The following is a 17,720-nucleotide window of genomic DNA, read 5'->3' as shown; positions in this document are numbered from 1 at the left end:
AACCAGAATATGTTTTATATTTTAGATTCTTCAAAGTAGTTGAATGAGAAGGTGTGTCCAAACCTTTGACTGGTACTGTATGTACAGACAGAAAAAACTATTATAACTATAATTGCACAGTGTATTGTATTGAAAGTACACCCGTGATGCAAAACACTGAATATTAATACACTAAAAATAACCTCTCACACCCATGGCCTGATTGGCCACCTGATTGGCCATCTTAGCCTGCAAAAAGTTGTTTGTTCACATAGAATAAATTAAGTGAAACAAAATGACAATTCAGTCTGATTAAGAGGATATCTCTATCTGACTTAAAAAAGACAGATACCGGTTAATTTACCATTCATTTATATCATTCTGTAGCCTTAGTCATAGGTCATAAATCTATTCTGGATAGCTAAAATTCAATTTAACACTGAAGTTTCACCTGTCACCTCTTCATCTTTCTCTTAAATTCATATTCAAATATTCTTATTGACAAAGACAGAGCAGAAATTGAGTTGGCCACCGCTGTGCAAATTACATGTTAATATTTTCAGGTCATCCCACCTCATTTTCAGCATTTCAGTACCTGCAAGTTGTACTCTTGGTAAACTCAAAATAGAATACATTATGAATATTGTGTATGTTGTAAGTACTACCTGTCAGTAATTTGTGAGTAAATGTTACTCTCAAATACACAAAGAAACCAGTATAAAATCATATATATATATATACACACACACACACATACACAGTGTAACTGATGTGAATGTGATGAGAAAATGCAAGTTGACAACATAAAGACAGAAAACGTACTTTATCTGAGTCATGCACAGTATAATCAGAATGCTAAATTACAAGTAAATACAAAAGAGAAGCAAATGTCGGTCATATGTATCTAAAGTTTATTTGATTCCAAGCAAAAAATAGGGAAAAAAAATATTTAAACACTTAACTTAAAACTTTAACACTCCACAATCTGTAACTTTACATTCATACTTTGGTCTTTCATTGCAAGTCAGAGCTCCTTCTAATCTCCTGAGGACGTCGACACCCTCAACCACATGACTAGAATGGAAAATAAAGAAATTAGGTAAAATAGGTAAAACGGTTTAAGAGATCTGAAATATTGCAGCATTGGGAAATGAAATAGGTGTTATACAAACCCAAAGGCAACATAGGTCCTGTCCATCCAGGGTGTTGGCTGCAGGGTGATGTAAAACTGGGATCCATTGGTATGGGGACCCTTATTGGCCATTCCTAGAGTTCCCCGTCTAGTGTGGGACACGGCAAAGCTCTCATCTAAAAGGAAAAAAGGACACATGTTGAGGTGAATTTACAGACAATAGAATACACTAATATACACACATGAACAATTCTCACGGCAATACTGTGGATGTCTTGGAATGTTTATATGCTTTTTACCTTCAAATGTTGGTCCATAGATTGACTCCCCTCCATCACCTTTCCTTTCTGGAGAAATATCTACAAAATTGAAAGATACATGTACTGTGAAATTAGACCACAGTAAAACAAATCCACCCAATGTTTTTTGCTGACAACTTTATCTGCTGTCGTAATCTAAACATGGGTTGGGCTGTAATGAGTATTGTGAATAGGAAATAAGAGGAATTCAATGCTTTATTCCTGTTCGGGGAACAGAGACAGTGTATGTAGTTTAAAATCCCAGTACTAACCATTTATTCATGTATGTTATTAACATTGTTACAAGACAAATGTGGACCATACCTCCACCTTGCACCCAGCCGTTAGGCACCACCCGATGAAACACAGAGCCCTTGTAGCAAAGTGGGAGGCCGCTCTGTGACAGACCTCGCTCTCCTGTGCACAAAGCCTCAAAGTTCTTTGATGTCTTTGGACAGACATCTGAGAAAAGCTGAGAAGAAAGAGGACAATGTGCCTTGTTAACATGCTGCTATTCTGTAATGGTAATCAGTTTCTCATATCAGCAATTGTATCACTACCTATTAATGGTCTGTCACATTTGACTATGAAGGATACTTACAAAAGTCAGAGGTTTCAGATAATGCAGGTGGTATGTGCAAGCAATGTGAAACTACATGAATTTGTGCCTCACCTCAAACAATAACTTCCCGACTGCCTCTCCTGCTATTTCAATGTCCATGAAGACAAACTGATGCTGTAATGAAAGGACAGAGATGTGTATTCTTTTCATTTGAATGTTTCAAGGTTGAAACAAATATAAAGAATAAGTGATTTTTGTAGAGCAATATTCATCCAGAAGAGCCACTTGTGACTGTAACTATGACTGGAGCCTAATGGTTTGCACAGCTTCCTGATACCCACCACAAAAAGAAAATAACTTTCGGTGCATATTTTTGTAACCTAAATTTGTTATTTTTGTCTCTGCGGTGTTGACTTGCCCCACTGTTCCGGAGGTGTTTGGTGTAGTAGTCTTCAGCGAGAGCCATACAGAAAGCCTGTGGCCGAGTGAAAGAGAAACTCCACTGATTCTTGGCCCAGCATGCGAGATCCTTCTCATCACCAAGGAGAAGGCCGTTCAGAAAGCACATCAGGCTGCTGGAGTACTGCCACGCTTCACCACGCAGCTCCTTGAGTCACAAGGGTTTGAACAACAGATGTGTTGTGATTCAGCCTTTCAGAATAACCATTACGTCAAACTACAGCAGTACTGTGTTGTGTAGGGGTGTTTAGCTGTGAAGTAGAGCATCCCAATCTACAGCAACGGTAGAGAGTAACACATGGATTTACTCAAGTACTGTACAAGTGTGATGTGCTTCTACTTTACTTGAGTATTTAAATTATTAGTATGAAGATTATATATACAAAAGATATGAGCATTTATAAAATACAATGCCTAGCAGTGCACAAATAATTCAAATGAGCTCTGCTTACATCATTTGAATGCTGTCTACACAATGCATTTATAGTCATACGATTTTATTATTTCAATGTTCAAATAAGAAATCAAAACTCACCTCTTCAAAACTGCTTTGAATGTCTGACTAATGCTGTGTGTTTTAAGTTTTTATTGCTGATTTTAAATGTCTGTAAAGCATCTTTGAGTACTCTGAAAAGCGCTCTATAAATAAAATGTATTATTATTAGTATTAGTATTAGTATTGTATAATAATATAATAACCCAGTCGTACTGCAACACTGACACAGGCCATACTTCTGCACAATGAGGGCTTGACACTTTAATTATATTTTTTTCTCTTCACAACTCTCCACCCCTGAATGGTTAGAAGTTTGGCTTTTTATATTTATTTGACAATCTGAAATACACATAATACTACTAAGCTCCTTATTGTGAGAGACTTATTGCCAGTCATTTCTTTAAAGTCTATTTTTTCCTCTGCTTTAATGAGTTTAAGGATTTTAAATGAACATAAACAGATGACTTACCATTTTCTTTTGGGACAGATATGTGTGCCAGTCAAATTCCAGTAGTGGTTGAATCTTTGGATGGAGAAAGGCCTCAGGAAACTTCTGCTTGAGCCCCTGTTGTGCAGAGTCAAATAATAAAAGAGTTATTAACATTCAGGTGAAATTGTGCCAAATAACTGTGATAAAATAACTGTTTATTAACTGTTTACTTCAGCAACACTTCTGGCAACATGGAAATGATGTTCTTTAATCAAGCCGACAATTTCTATGTGTGTTTTTGAGTCCATGGTTGAAGGCCTCCGTCTGAACGAGATGTAAACAGGAGCCTGTCGCCATAGCAACAAGCATTTAGAGCGGCGCTCTAATATGACGTTCACGTTAAGACGTCAGGCTTCGACCGACTTCGCGAGACTGCTCCCTTTATTTGCGCCTTGTTGTTATAATATTAAGTGAATCGAGAGTATACGTGCTATGTTAACGTCAGTGGGAACCTTGTGATGAAATATATTAAATCTAAACATCGAATTTACTTTTTTTTGTCATGTTGTGACAATTAATACAGCAACAAGGCAGCGTAGTACAGAGATGTTAAACGAATTGGAACGCGGCCCAACGGCGCCGCTGTTTGAAATCCTGTCGTCCTGTTGCTTTTGTGTTGTTTCGCGTTCACGTTTTTTCTACGTACTCCCCTCAGTTCAATGAGTTGAAGAACACGGGGGTTTTGGGGTCGATATGGGTGTTCACGATCTGTGGTCCATCGTGGAGCCGGTTCGTGAGTCGGTTCCGCTGTACAGTTTGAGCGGAATGACGCTGGCGGTGGACCTGAGTTTATGGGTGTGCGAGGCCCAGCATGTCCAAGCAATGATGGGGAAAGTCACCAAGCCCCACCTGAGGTAGATGTCACAGATTGCTCTTTAATCAAACCCTCATACTGTTTAAATGCTTAAAACTGTATATTTTTGATCACAATGTTCTTTTGTGTCCAGGAATTTATTTTTCAGGGCGTCATCCCTCACCCTGATGGGAGTAAAGCTTGTGTTTGTGATGGAAGGAGAAGCCCCTAAAATTAAAGCAGAAACCATGAGCAAGAGGACGGAGAAAAGATTTGGAGGAGTCAAAAAGGCTGCTGCCCCTAAGACTACAACAAACACCAGCAGAGGGCGCTTTAAAGCTGTACTTCGAGAGGTTAGTTGCTTCTTTACTCATCTGCATTTCAGACACAGTCATGATAAATAACACAATTTGAATGCACTCTTTTCCTTCTCTAATATCTGCAGTGTGCAGACATGTTGGACTATCTGGGGATTCCCTGGGTGACAGCTGCTGGGGAGGCTGAGGCCATGTGTGCCTACCTGGACTCACAGGGCCTGGTGGACGGCTGCATCACTAACGATGGAGATGCCTTCTTGTATGGAGCCCAGACCGTCTACAGGAACTTCAATATGAACAGTAAGGTATGTTTGTGAAAGTCTAATCATCTATGGTGAACAACATCTGGAGGAAGTTGGTAAAACATTATTAAATTTATAAATTAAATACGAATACATGGTTGCTTTTCTCACTTCCATATCCATTTGGCTGCTGGTAAAACAAAAGAGGAAACTTAAAGGCATACAATATGATAACTTGTGATTTTCATTTTATATTTATTTAGTCAATTACATCATTAAAAAAATCTGTATGTTCAATTCTTTCTATTACTACTGTTACCAAACTAATCTGCATAATATTGTTTCTCACTTTTCCCTCCAGGACCCACAGGTGGACTGTTACAGGACATCCAGGGTACAAACAGAGTTACATCTCTCCAGAGAGAATCTAGTTGGTCTGGCCATCCTCCTTGGCTGTGATTATATTCCTAAAGTACGGAGGACTTCTTAATCTGAAATTTGCATCCTCAAAATCACCATTATGAATGACTTAATGTTAACTGTACAATGCCTTTCTTCCATAAGGGCATTCTAGGTGTCGGTAAAGAGCAAGCTCTGAGGCTTATCCACAAGCTGAAAGGAGAAACACTGCTGCAGAGGTAGGAAGCACCGATTATTTTCTTGCCATTTGATTGTACATTAACAGTATTTCTTCGTTGCCTCACACAAACAGTGTATATAGTGTTGTGTTTGTGCACTTGTAATCTGTCTTTGATCACCTCAGGTTTATGCAGTGGAAGGATGAGAATGCAGATGTGTTTGAGGGAGTGAAGAAGGTTCCTCACTGCAACATATGTCGACATCCTGGTGAGTGGTGCCCTGCTTTGAACTCTGACCTCTGTTCCTGTTACAGATAAGAGGTGGAAAGGAAAGGGGGGGGTTGTACCTGAGAGGACATGTCTCACACATGGCTGATTTAAAGCCATTTAACCTGTAATGTTAAAATATACACGTATGTGAGAGATGGGTTACTCTTAAACCCGGGGCGGCTGTGGCACATGAGGTAGAGCGCTTGTCCCGTAACCACAAGGTTGGTGGTTCAAACCCCTCTACCGGCAACATGCTGAGGTGTCCTTGAGCGAGACACCTAACCCCAAGTTGCTCCCCGGGCGCTTCATTGCAGCCCACTGCTCCTCCGGGATGGGTTAAATGCAGAGAAATAATTTCCCCATTGTGGGACTAATAAAGGATTGATTATTATTATTATTATTATTATTAATATGCTCCTGACTTTACAACCAAGTTGTTGTAGCGTGTTGGATGTTTTTTTTGTTAGTTTTCTCCTTCGTCTTGTTTTATTAAAAATTGATTTTGATTAATCTCCTCCCTTTTTCAGGCTCAGCGAAGGCACATGAACGTCGCGGCTGTGTGCTCTGCGACAGTAAACATTTCTGTCAACCTCAGGACTTTGACTACCAGTGTCCCTGTGACTGGCACCGCTATGAACAGGCCCGACAGGACTTGTCTTTTGAGGCAAACATCAGAAAGTATGTGACTTTACAAAAGTAGTAAATGTAAATGCACAAAATGGAAGGGGAATGACTAGCAGGGAAATAAAGGCAACATCAAGACTATTCGTATTATAGTCAGTCTATCAATCATCATTCTCAGTCTGAGGAGGTAAAATTGTTTATAATGCTACTCAAGCACTGAAATAACTAGTTAATGACTAGTTTGTTAATTGATTAGCATCAGTTTTGCAATTTTACTATTACCCAAGGCATTTTTTGAGCAACATTTTCAAAAAAATATTTGTTTGCAGCTACTCAGATGTGAATATTTTCTGGTTTTCTTCTGTGATGGTAAACCTGATATCTTTTGGTTTTTGTACTTTTGGTAAAAAGAAAAACAGACTAAAGACATCAACATTGGCTTGGAGTTTTTTGACGTAACAATTTTAAAGGACAGTTTACATGTTATGTTTAATCTGTTAATTTTGTTTTTAATTTCTTTTTAAGGAAAACACTGGCAAGTCCACAGTTCCCTTTCACAGAGGTACAGCTGTTTTCATCGGCAATGGTTTATATGTTAGTGTTCATTCATATAATAATCTACACCTCATGGTTTTTAAAACTTTCATTGCATTTTGCAGATCATTCATGAGTTTCTGATTTCCAAGGATAAGCCTGTGTCACATTTTAAGAGGAGACAGCCAAATATACTGTTGATGCAGGTAACAGGTTTATTTATTTATTTATTTATTTATTTATTTATTTATTTATTTATTTATTTATTTATTTATTTATTTATTTATTTATTTGTTCAGTGCGTTAGTTATATCTTTAAGTTAGTTGCAAGTAAAAATTTGTGTTTTTCAGAAATTTGCCTATGACAAGATGGAGTGGCCGAAGCACTACACCAGTGAAAAGGTTTTAGTTCTGATGACCTACGCAGAGTTGCTGAACAGAAAATATGGAAGACAAATGACCTCCCAAATCAAACCCATCAGGTAGTCCTACAGGCCCAATTTCAATTTTTAACAACACCAAAACTGTTGCTTTAGTGGCATTGTTGTAGTAAAAAAGTTTGTTTTTTTAGTGCAATCATAACACAGAACAACTCATTTTTCCTTCAAAAGAATATTGAAACCAAGGGTGAGGAATGCCGTCGCTTGCTTCGAGATCATCTGGAGCACACCAGGTCAGAATAAATCTCATGAACATATCTTTGAGTCTTCTTTTTCTCATATTAGAAGATCGCGATATTTAAGAAAACATCCTCTGGGTTGAGTGAAGTGACTGCTGCGTTGAGAGGAGGTTGGGGTGCGGGGTGCTCGTCACCGGGTTGTCTGTTAGTGACTTGCTGTGAGGTTGGGTCCAGAGGTGACAGATCAGTCACAACAGCCACCAGGTGCTAAACTGGCTTCCTCTCAGGCTGGGAAGTCTGTCATATCAAAGTCCTCTTCACTAACAAGCCCTCCTGACATGACCGGCCCGAGAAACTCTCACTCAGCTGGTTCAGAATGGGGTTCCTCATTTCCTCTATTGTATTATTTAAAATAAATACAACTCAAATCATTACATATTGGATTTAAATTTGTATTAACCATAAATAAGTGTATAATTTAAAGTAACAGTACTTGAAATAATTGATTACAAAGACATATGTAATCAAATTCTACAATACGTTGATTAATCAATGAGTTGAACGACCGAAAATGAATCAAGACTATTTGATAGTCGATTAATCATTGAGGTCAAGCAGAAAATGCCAAATGTTTGACAGTTCCAGGTTTGCTTATTTCATTTAATATTATAGTGAATATAATATTTGTTTTTGATTGTTCTCTAAGTTTGACAAAACAAGAAATTTTATATTTGATCAATTTTGGCCTCTCGGAAATTCAGATGGAATTGTTGTTCATAGACCAAATGATTAATTGAAAATATAATGGTCACAATAATCTATAATCAAACTAATTGTTAAGAAGAATAAAAGTGGTGCACAAAAAGTAGTAATACTTGTCTCTGGTTGAACCTTTTCTTTTGTCACTAAAGAGCCACATTTCTGAAACATAAATATGGAATACAAGAAAATTACAGTTAAAAAAAAAACCAATACACTTTTATAGTCATGTATACTTTTATAATACAAGTAACTTCCTTTGTACTTTTATATGTTTTTTGTAGTCACCTTTATCCCTAATTAAAAAAAATTAAATGTAATTTTAGATTTTATTAAATTGTACTATATTTATCTTACTATGTATATGTTATGCGCCAATACACCACCTTGTTCATGAAACCGACTTGGCAACAGACTGGACTCTGATTCTGACTTTGATTTTCTTATATAAGGTAACAAGATACTTCTTGAGACCAATTCAGACCTGACCTTGATGTTTTTTTGTTTTGCAGAACATTACGTGTTTCCTGAGGATCGGCCTGCAGAGGATCAACATGAGGTGAGGACGGTGGAGGAAGAGTCTCTCTTCCGTGTGGCCTTCCCAGAGGTGGTGGAGAGCTACCTGAGAGACAAAGCTCTAGCTGAAGAGAACAAGACCAAAAGTAAGACAATCCTTTATTATAGTCACTTGCAGGCAAAATGCATATTAGTACATAAACATACAACAATAAGTGCTTTTTTTCTGGGAAGATTTTTATAAAACTATCCATGTCCATGTAAATGTAGTTAATTGTTTCACAACAAAAACGGGTGCATCCCCCGCACAGACTTGACAAGCTCCTGATCAAAGGCACCTGGTGGTCTGACTTGTTTTTCAAGGCTGTCTATTGCAGCAGCTCTGACACCTGAAAATGTAGAGTTTGGCAGCTCGGCTGGTTCACACCAAAGGCTTTGATGCAGCCGAGAGGTGTCTGTCTCACAGGCTTCGCTGTCACTTTATGCAGGTTGTACTCCGCTCCCCCCCCCGGGGTCATAACTGCTGTAGAGCATCACTTCCTGATGTGTAGAAACACTAACCACTGGGATTTAAAGAATTTTACAGTCAAGAGATACCAGAGTGAATATGTTCACAGCAGCCTTTCACTAGTTAAAAATGTGTTTGAAATCCTTAAGTTGTTCACTGACATCCAGTCTCAACCTTTTCTTTCAGAGAGAAAGCCAAAGAATAAAAAGGAGAAGCCATCTGATGTCTCCGATGGTATTTCAGACCTCTTGGCCCAGATGACCCTTCAGAGTGCCTCAAACACAATTGCACTACCATCGATCCATGCCATCTCAAACACAGATGAACCAGAAGTGGTGGTTTTGGACACTCCGGTGAACCATAAACAGCGTATGAAGTCAAAAGAAGACCAAAGCAGTCTGGGCGACGGCCCCAGGACTCCTCTTTTTCGTGCAGGATCAGAGGCTGCTGCCTCACCATCTGTCTCTGCTGTTATTGACGCTCTACACCTGAGTGATATTGACTGGGATGCTTTATCCTTCACGTCCTCTCCAGCTCAACAAGCAGCTACAAACCACAACACTGAGGCGAAACTGAGAAAAACCACAGACGATGATGTCAGGGAAGCGGAGGACGTAAACACAAAGCAGAAAACATTAGGTGATATTAAAGGAGCTGACTCCAGATCTGCTCCAGAGGTGTGCTACACAGACTGTCCTCTAAGGGACAGGCTGCTCATGAGGAACACAGCTAAAGTTATAAGCCCGCTGGAGGGACATAATCACGTGGTCTCACAACTGAAATATGAGTTGGCTCCTCTCAAACACATTTCTTCTCATAACTCAAAACCAAATGGACAGATCCCCAGTAAAGGTAGAATTGACAGTAAATTGTCAGGAAAGGAACCTGTTGTTGACAAAAAAGAGCAAATCTTGGACAAAAGGCATTGTGCAACAAAGAATGCAGAAATAAGAACTCACAGCTCAAAACAGCACTTGGGGCCTGCAGCTCAGGTTAAGACAAAGGACAAATGTAATGACACCAAAAAGCCTCCTGAGAAATATAAATTTGTCCGAAAAGCCATTTCATCGTCAGCCGTCCCACCACTGAGGTGCAACTCTGACCCGGGTCAACGTGACAAGGACAGGAACGTGCCACAGACCACCAAGAAGACAGTGTGTATGAGCGTGTGTTCATCAAGCGAGGAAAGCGATGCAGAGAACCGGCAGTCTGAACCTCAAAGAAAAGCTCAAATCAAGCCCATGAACAGGATCAAGGCCAGCTTCATCTCAGACTTCCCCCTGATACCTAAAAAAATCAAACCAAAAGCGAAATCAGCTCAAACTGTTCAGTTACTACAACCAAAACCTCAGCGCTACGGTGCGGATATCGGGATAAACGGCATTCCTGAATCAACTAAAAGCAGCTGCCAGGATGTCACACCAGCTAATGTGGATGGCGGTGTGTTCCTTCAGACTCCAGCGTCACCTGTCACTGTGTTGGACAGTGATGACTCAGAGGTTTGTAGTGAGAGTCCGCTGCCACTGGCAGAGAGACTGAGGCTGAAATTCCTGAAGTGAGCAGGACGATAACAGGACGATGGACAAGAACATGTCAGCTGTGTCATGTTGAATGTGAATGCTTATTCTTAACCTTGGAAATGGAGATTGACCAAAAAAGTCTTATCTCAAGGTCCACTTTTTACAGAAGAGCTGCAACAATTAGTCTAGTAGTCAGTTGACGGAAAATGAATCAGCGACTGTTTTGATCATCCAAATAATCGTTTAAGTAATTTTACAAGTAAATAAGTCAACCTTTTTATGGTTCTTGCTTCTCAAATATGAGCGTTTGCTGCTTTTCTTTGCCTTCACGGTATAATAGCTTGTATATATTTGGGTTTTGGACTTTTTTGATCAGACTAAAAAAGACATTTGTTGACGTCAAGTGAAATTATCAAGAAAAACACAACCTGTTACTGCTGTCCTAAGATTATCTGTTTTTGTAAAACGGGGGCAAAGGTTAAACAGTTGTAAGTATAACATGCTGATTATCAGTGAGATGTGGTTTGAAAACTCCAGAAAAAGCATAAAATCTGACCTTGAGTTAAACTTTTCACAATATTTTATTGAATCTGTGCCTTTAGATTTTATACAATGTTATGCAAAATATGTTGATATTGAAAAGCTTGACTGATTGTGTTGCCAATGAACAACAAATTAAATTGTTACAATAAATATATATTTTTTATAAAGGTTTTGTATCACTAAAATTTGCCTTGCTGTAATCTATTCATCTCATCCTCAAAGGAACCGTTTATGTAAATCGGTGGGGAAGCTTGTGGATTAGCACAGTTTTCATGTAATACCATGTTACAGCACCACATGTGCTTTTTTTTCCTCCCACTTCTGTTTGACAAGCTGAAATGTCGCTCCACATAGAGGCACTGCAGCTTAGCGGGACACAGAGGACGATGAGCCATTGGTTTTACAACCAGCCAGCGTTGTTCCCCTTGATCATGAGTGAGGCCTTACACACCTTTTCAGACATGAAAGGTCTGGCAGAAGCTTGGTGACAGCTGCATCCTCTACCCAAATAACAACTCAGTCCTAGTACTGGTACTTAAAGCTTTTTTTTTTTTTATCCTCAAGCAAGTGCTGGAAATATAACAGTTTGTCAGGATGGTTCTGCTTGTTTTCCAGTGCAAATCAACTCGTCTCCTAAAGTTTGTTGAGTCGTGTATTTTTCTTGTCCAAATAGTGCAAATATCACACTTGAAGAAAACAAAAGTACCATTACTCCAGGTGTATTATATTAAAGGTAAATAAGAATTTTAAGATTCAGGACAGAACTGTGAAATATTTAATTATTTTGCCCTTGAATAACACCCATTCCAGGATAATAATTTAGCTTATTCTGATTTTTTTTATTGTGCACTGAAAGCTGTATTCCCGATAAGTTAGTATTGACTTATGTGTTTGGTTTGTATAACTCCCAGACTGAAGACACACGCAGGCCTGACCCAGCAGAGAGGTGTGAAGCTCTCAGGTGAAACAGCATCCCCTCACTCCTTCATTAGACGCATCACATCAAACTGATAATTACCGTCGTGCAGACTTTAAAGAGTAATTTCCCACAAAAGGAATCTAATTATTTTTCTTTCCATCACATTAACTGTCTATTTAGCCACATTCACACCCCAGTGATAACGAACGACGTCCTTCGGGAAGGTCGCATTTTGGCACTTGAGGTTTTCTTTGAACTTTTTGTTTTTTCGCCTGAGCTGTGAACCCATAAACCTCCGGAGATCTGCTTCTATATAAAAACGCTTTGGCCAAAATCACCTTCACAGAACCGGCCTGTCATTCACCCCCTAATGTCATCCGCGCTGCAGGGACGTCTGGAAGTCTCTGGATATTTCTAACATGGACCTGGAGGTTGTCACCGCTAAAATGCTGTCTGAGTGGAAGAGCCATGAGAGCTCTTTTGGAGAAGATCGGAACTCACTTCAGTCCACCTCCCCGGAGTCCTCCATAGACTCCATGTGCTCCTCTCCGGAGATGTGCTGCTCCAGTGGGAACCAGGAGATGCAGGACTTCTCTTTCGGCTTCTCGGGCCGGAGGACGACTCCAACGGCGCAGAGGATGAGCAAACCCAAGATGTCCACCAAGAGACGCTCCAAGGCCAGCGAGAGGGAGAAGATGCGGATGAGGAGCCTTGCGGAGGCTCTGCACCATCTCCGAGACTACCTGCCGCCGGACTACAGCAAGAGAGGCCAACCCCTGACCAAGATACAAACCCTCAAGTACACCATTGAATACATCAACAAGCTCTCGGGCATCCTGACCCGCGCGTAACGGACGCACATTGGACTTTTTACGCATCAGGTTTACTCTCATCTGGACATTTGATGGAGTTAGTTTTATATATTTGATGAGAAATACAACATCCTTTGAGATAACTTAATCATCCAATTACATTTAATATGTCCATTGTTTGCCGTTTCCTTGATGTAAATATTGTTTAGCGGGCACTTGGCAATTGTTGTGTAGCCCACGTGAGGCTGCCTGTGATGCAGTTATGAATTCACTGTTTGGAAATACAGTTTGCTGTTTTGTTGATATGTATATGTTTCACTTGTGGTATCTAAATTGGTATGAAATATAACTTTACTGATGACGAATATCTCTATAGCCCATATGTTTGTGTTAACAGAGAACTTAGAGAAACCTCATACTAGTTGTATTTGGTTTATGGTGTGTTTTAGAATAAAGTAATGTTAGCTGCATGATATTACAGTTTTGTTGTGTATGAAAGCTTTTCAATAATTTGTCCTTTTGTCTTTTGTAAATGATGAGTTCATTTGTTTATTCAATTCTAAGTATATTTTTTATCCACTGTAAAATAAAGGGTATAGCAAGATTACACTGTTGAACAAATCCACTGGATACATCCACCGTGTGTCAGGTTATTTCTACAAATAAATAAATAAATAAATTAGAGATCTGTTTTCTTCTGGCCAGTTAGTTAATGAACCTTCTTTAGTGGTCAAACTGATTAGAACTAACGTCATCCGATTCCTCCAATCAGAACGCTGAAACATCGAACACAGGCTGATTGAGAGCAACAAGTAGCCAATCAGACAGCAGCATTCGTCCCGGTGGGCGTAACCCCAGCATACCGTCTTCCTCTCACAGAAATCTCAGCCTGGTAATGTGGTCTAGTTTGACGGAGCCGCCATTTCAAACTGCAAAAGAGCTCCAGAAGCTGTAGGAAATTTTGTATATTTTTTATTTTTATTATATAATTTTATTTTTATTATCTAGAAGGGGCATTGAAATACATTTTGAATCTACCTCCATCATCATCTGAAGTAAGTCCCTTCTCTATATTTCACCGGAGCACCGACACATATGTAAGCCAGAGGAACGCCCCTTTTATATATGACTAATTAACCCTCGCTATTAGGCTTTTATTGCGTATTTTGGATGAGGAAAGAGTCTGATCAAACGTTGAAGGTTTACTGTTGAAGCAAAAGTTTAAGGCACAATATCAAAATGTCAGGTGAGCTCTGCGATGTTTACTTCAGAAAAGAAACAGGGCCCTTCCAGCCCTGTCCCCTGCTCAGCAGTGTCTCCTGTGCAGACTTCAGGTGTTGCACAGGTCCCCTCTGATGGTCCTGGTTTCATACTGAAGAGCTCACATAGCTCCACCCGCCTCTCGGGATCAGCTTCAAAGGTTTCCGTGACGCTCGACGTGCCTTTTTGGCTCTGCATGCTTATTTACTTGAATATAACAGTTGTAAAACAGTTCCCAATGGCACGGCTGCTGTCTTTATAGCTTCATGTATATATCTGTGTAAATACATTTAAGACAAACATAGAGTTAAAGATAGATGGATGTGAAGAGAGAAGATGTACCCCTCATTGATGCACAAAACATTATTTACAACATTCAGTACAGAGTGATACAATTCAACACCACCACAAACAGGCTACAACATATAACCTTCATGAAGGTAGGATTCATTGCAGGGCTCTTGTTTTAGACTTCATTCATTTAAGCTAAGTGTTCCTTTATATACTGGAAAGTAAATGTGCATACAGTTAAGAGAAAGTTTTGGACAAACAACTTACAAACAGTAGATATAAACAACACAGTTGCATGAATTAGGATTTCTTTTTTTAACTGTCTTTGAAGGATAACAACTATCCCAAATCTTTAAACACAAGTGTTTTTAGACCTGCATAGACTTTTTTTGTTTACTGGTAGACCATAGACCAAGACCATAATGAATAATAATGATGAAATAAAAAAAATATTCCTACAGGGAGAGTAAATGGGACACATATAGTGACCTCACCATAACATATTGCATTTTTGTCATCTGCTTTATTGTCTATAAAAAATGATCCCACAAGAACTTAACAGTTATGCAATACTTTTATTGTATCCTTACAGAGTTTATCTTATAATGCAGATCTTTTAAAAAGGGTATTTGGCCAGTGTGGGGACTTCTTAAGCTCATAGGATTTGTTGAATCTACAGCCAAAGTTTCTGACACTCTGGGGAAAAAAACAACAATTTAATAGCACCTTACGGAGGTTTTTGTTCTACTGTTTCGGTTGCTCCCTCAGGGAAAATTTTGGAAGTCACTCCAAAAAATGCAAATACTCCAAATATTTCTTGCTTAGTTCCCCTAAATCACAAAAGTCTACTCTCCACACTCCACTGTGTCTAGCAGCGTCATAGATGCTGCGTTTTACAGTAGTGATCCGGGCTTAAGGACTATTAATAATTTTCCTGTTATCAGCTTTGACTTGCAGTTGTCCTGTCAGTGCTAAACTTGTAAACCTGTCACCTACTTCACTATGAGACATGCACAGTCAGTCACACCCAGTGTGATGGAGCACTGCAGGGAATGCAACACTGAGGTTTCATGTTTCCAAGATCTGCTGAGTGACATTTTGACAGCCTTAAGTCACATTGTAGACACAAACACACCTAAACACATACCGTAACATGTTTTGTTTGTATAGGTATTAACAAAAACTATCTCGTACAACAGGAGTAATTGCAGGAAAGCAAAAGATGTTAAAGATGTCTATCGCTGTGTATCACTATGTTGACAAGATAAAGCCAGTGTACAGAATGTCAAATGACGTTGCCAAGACTCAAGTCTTTGTTGGAGGATCTACTGATGAATGATTTATTTTCTTCATACGAGATAAATCTTTTGGATGGAGGCTCTCATTTCTTTATGTCATGCTTGACCTTATAGCTGCAGGGAAGTTACAATTTCTGCATGAAATCTATTTTTAAGTTGTTAAAGGCCCAATTTTTTTACTTTCTGCAGAGTTTGAATAATTCATTTGGCATGTGGAAGCTAAATGTAATTTTGTATGTATAAATCTCTATTGTGTCAGGGCAGGTTGTATGTGTCCTTTATGTTGAGAACACGAGAATATATATTTTATTTCATGCAAATTAGAATTTTTTTTTTTTCATCATTTCAGATGGATGCAGACACGGAAGAAAAGGTGACAGAAACTTCAAAAAATCCCAAGGAAGAATCTCAGAGACCCTTAATGGACAACAAATTTAGGTCAGTCTTATGGTTCCTAACAGCCTGATACTGTATTTATGGATACACAATGTTTTTTTTAAACTGCATGTGAAGGAAAGGCAAAGGCTACTTATCACGTGGGTGTACTTCACTGCTTTTGGGTTTCGCCAGTGTACAGAGTTGCCTGTATATGACTGAACTTGGACTAGTGGCAGAATGGCAGTTTTCCTCATATTTTTTTAAATCTCCTCAGGGGACAAGGCTTTAAAAGCCGCGGCCGAGGGGGTCGGATGAGTCGAGGCGGCATTCGCGGTGGGCGGGGCATGATGAAAGGGTTTGATCCACCGGGATATGGGAGGGACCGAGGGAAAGATGGAGCCATGAATGGATTTGCACCCATGAGGTAAGGACATTTGAATTGTACATGGTGTTCACTATGAATTTTAAAATTTTGCTAAAATGAATTGGTTAGAATGCAAACAAATCATGTGGTTTTAAATCATATAAGGGACATGTACTTGAGGTTAAAAAAACAATGTGATTTGAGATCGTCAATGAGGTTTACACCTAAGAAATATCAGAGACTGTTAATACGTGCTGTATTTTAGATTAAAATGCTTAACTTTTCTCGGTAAATTGAACTTCCTGCCGGTCCCTTGCAGAGGAATGAGGAGGATGCGACCTTACCCAGACCACAGAGGTCATCGTGGTAGGGGTGGACCAATGGGCATGGGCCCTCCTCCTCCTCCCCCACCACCTCCCATGCATCTCAGAGGCCCCTTCCCACCCATGCCCAGGTAACCACCGCACACACAATCACATGCACAAACAGCCATGGCAGCTAAATGAACTTGATAAAAGGTTGTTTGTCTAAGATTTTTTAAAGATCCTCATGATTGTATTAATGTACCGTGCTGTAGACTGAGTAACCATACATTTGAGCAATTCATCTCTTCACTTTCGACTTTTCGAATCACTAGCCTTGAACGGGTGGATGTGTGTTGTCACTCAACTGATCCTACATTTGCATCAACACAGGCTCATCTGTATCACTACAAAAGGTTTCCTCTGACTGAAAATGTATACATATATATATAAAACTGTATTGTATCGCTGTGTCACTTCTCTCTGTCTCTAGGCACGGACCCCATCCCCCCCCTCCCCCTCCAGGTCATCCTGGTTTCAGAGGGCGTCCACCACACCCGCGAGGCCGTGGCATGCTGCCCCCTGGACCTCCACGCCACTTCCACCCCCGCAGCCCAAGAGGGTAAGACCCGTTTGAATATTAATATCACGCCAAGCTTTCGCAAGTCACAATCCTTAACGCTTTCTTTGTGCGCTTTTAAATTCCCGAATAGATTTTAAATTCCTCTGATGAGTATTTGAGACATGCTGACACCAGTTACATTCCTTTACAAGACTGAAGATTGTGACACAATGCACAGTCCTGTCTGTCCCTTTTCACTTTCTAATGCTTCACTATAGCTAAATTTCTTTCGTT

General features: G+C 39.6%; 3 protein-coding genes across 3 annotated transcripts; 2 read left to right on the top strand and 1 right to left on the bottom strand.

Moving 5' to 3' along the window:
• Window positions 1-941: 941 nt before the first annotated feature.
• ppil6 (peptidylprolyl isomerase (cyclophilin)-like 6) lies at window positions 942-3,681 on the bottom strand. The gene is made up of 8 exons (XM_054618549.1): window positions 3,588-3,681; window positions 3,397-3,492; window positions 2,391-2,579; window positions 2,084-2,146; window positions 1,735-1,882; window positions 1,411-1,470; window positions 1,152-1,287; window positions 942-1,053 (listed from the first exon to the last, which is right to left on the bottom strand). Exons 1-8 carry the CDS (start codon window positions 3,663-3,665, stop codon window positions 942-944), a joined length of 882 nt encoding a protein of 293 aa, XP_054474524.1. The 5' UTR covers window positions 3,666-3,681.
• An 81-nt stretch (window positions 3,682-3,762) lies between these two features.
• Window positions 3,763-11,360, top strand: LOC129107144 (flap endonuclease GEN homolog 1). Its single transcript, XM_054618545.1, has 13 exons — window positions 3,763-4,271; window positions 4,365-4,563; window positions 4,656-4,832; window positions 5,131-5,241; window positions 5,334-5,407; window positions 5,533-5,615; window positions 6,145-6,295; window positions 6,767-6,803; window positions 6,901-6,981; window positions 7,127-7,257; window positions 7,387-7,448; window positions 8,666-8,815; window positions 9,364-11,360. Exons 1-13 carry the CDS (start codon window positions 4,111-4,113, stop codon window positions 10,734-10,736), a joined length of 2,790 nt encoding a protein of 929 aa, XP_054474520.1. The 5' UTR covers window positions 3,763-4,110; the 3' UTR covers window positions 10,737-11,360.
• Window positions 11,361-12,554: 1,194 nt separating this feature from the next.
• msgn1 (mesogenin 1) lies at window positions 12,555-13,010 on the top strand. The gene has a single exon (XM_054619133.1). The coding sequence runs from the start codon at window positions 12,579-12,581 to the stop codon at window positions 13,008-13,010; it is 432 nt and encodes a 143-aa protein (XP_054475108.1). The 5' UTR covers window positions 12,555-12,578.
• The last annotated feature ends 4,710 nt before the right edge of the window (window positions 13,011-17,720 follow it).

Source organism: Anoplopoma fimbria, chromosome 18 (assembly GCF_027596085.1).
Source record: "Anoplopoma fimbria isolate UVic2021 breed Golden Eagle Sablefish chromosome 18, Afim_UVic_2022, whole genome shotgun sequence".
Lineage (NCBI taxonomy): Eukaryota > Metazoa > Chordata > Actinopteri > Perciformes > Anoplopomatidae > Anoplopoma > Anoplopoma fimbria.
Note: the sequence above shows the minus strand (reverse complement) of the source record. Positions and strands in the feature narration are given on the sequence as shown.

Excerpts from the sequence above, each read along its gene's own strand:
- ppil6 (XM_054618549.1), bottom strand. The coding sequence starts at position 3,665 with ATGGACTCAAAAACACACATAGAAATTGTCGGCTTGATTAAAGAACAT. Across the intron at positions 2,580-3,396 it reads ATCTGTCCCAAAAGAAAATG|GAGCTGCGTGGTGAAGCGTG; the intron begins GTAAGTCATCTG and ends TTGTGACTCAAG. Across the intron at positions 1,054-1,151 it reads AGGACCTATGTTGCCTTTGG|TCATGTGGTTGAGGGTGTCG; the intron begins GTTTGTATAACA and ends TTTCCATTCTAG.
- LOC129107144 (XM_054618545.1), top strand. The coding sequence starts at position 4,111 with ATGGGTGTTCACGATCTGTGGTCCATCGTGGAGCCGGTTCGTGAGTCG. Across the intron at positions 5,616-6,144 it reads CAACATATGTCGACATCCTG|GCTCAGCGAAGGCACATGAA; the intron begins GTGAGTGGTGCC and ends TCCCTTTTTCAG. Across the intron at positions 6,804-6,900 it reads CACAGTTCCCTTTCACAGAG|ATCATTCATGAGTTTCTGAT; the intron begins GTACAGCTGTTT and ends TGCATTTTGCAG.
- msgn1 (XM_054619133.1), top strand. The coding sequence starts at position 12,579 with ATGGACCTGGAGGTTGTCACCGCTAAAATGCTGTCTGAGTGGAAGAGC.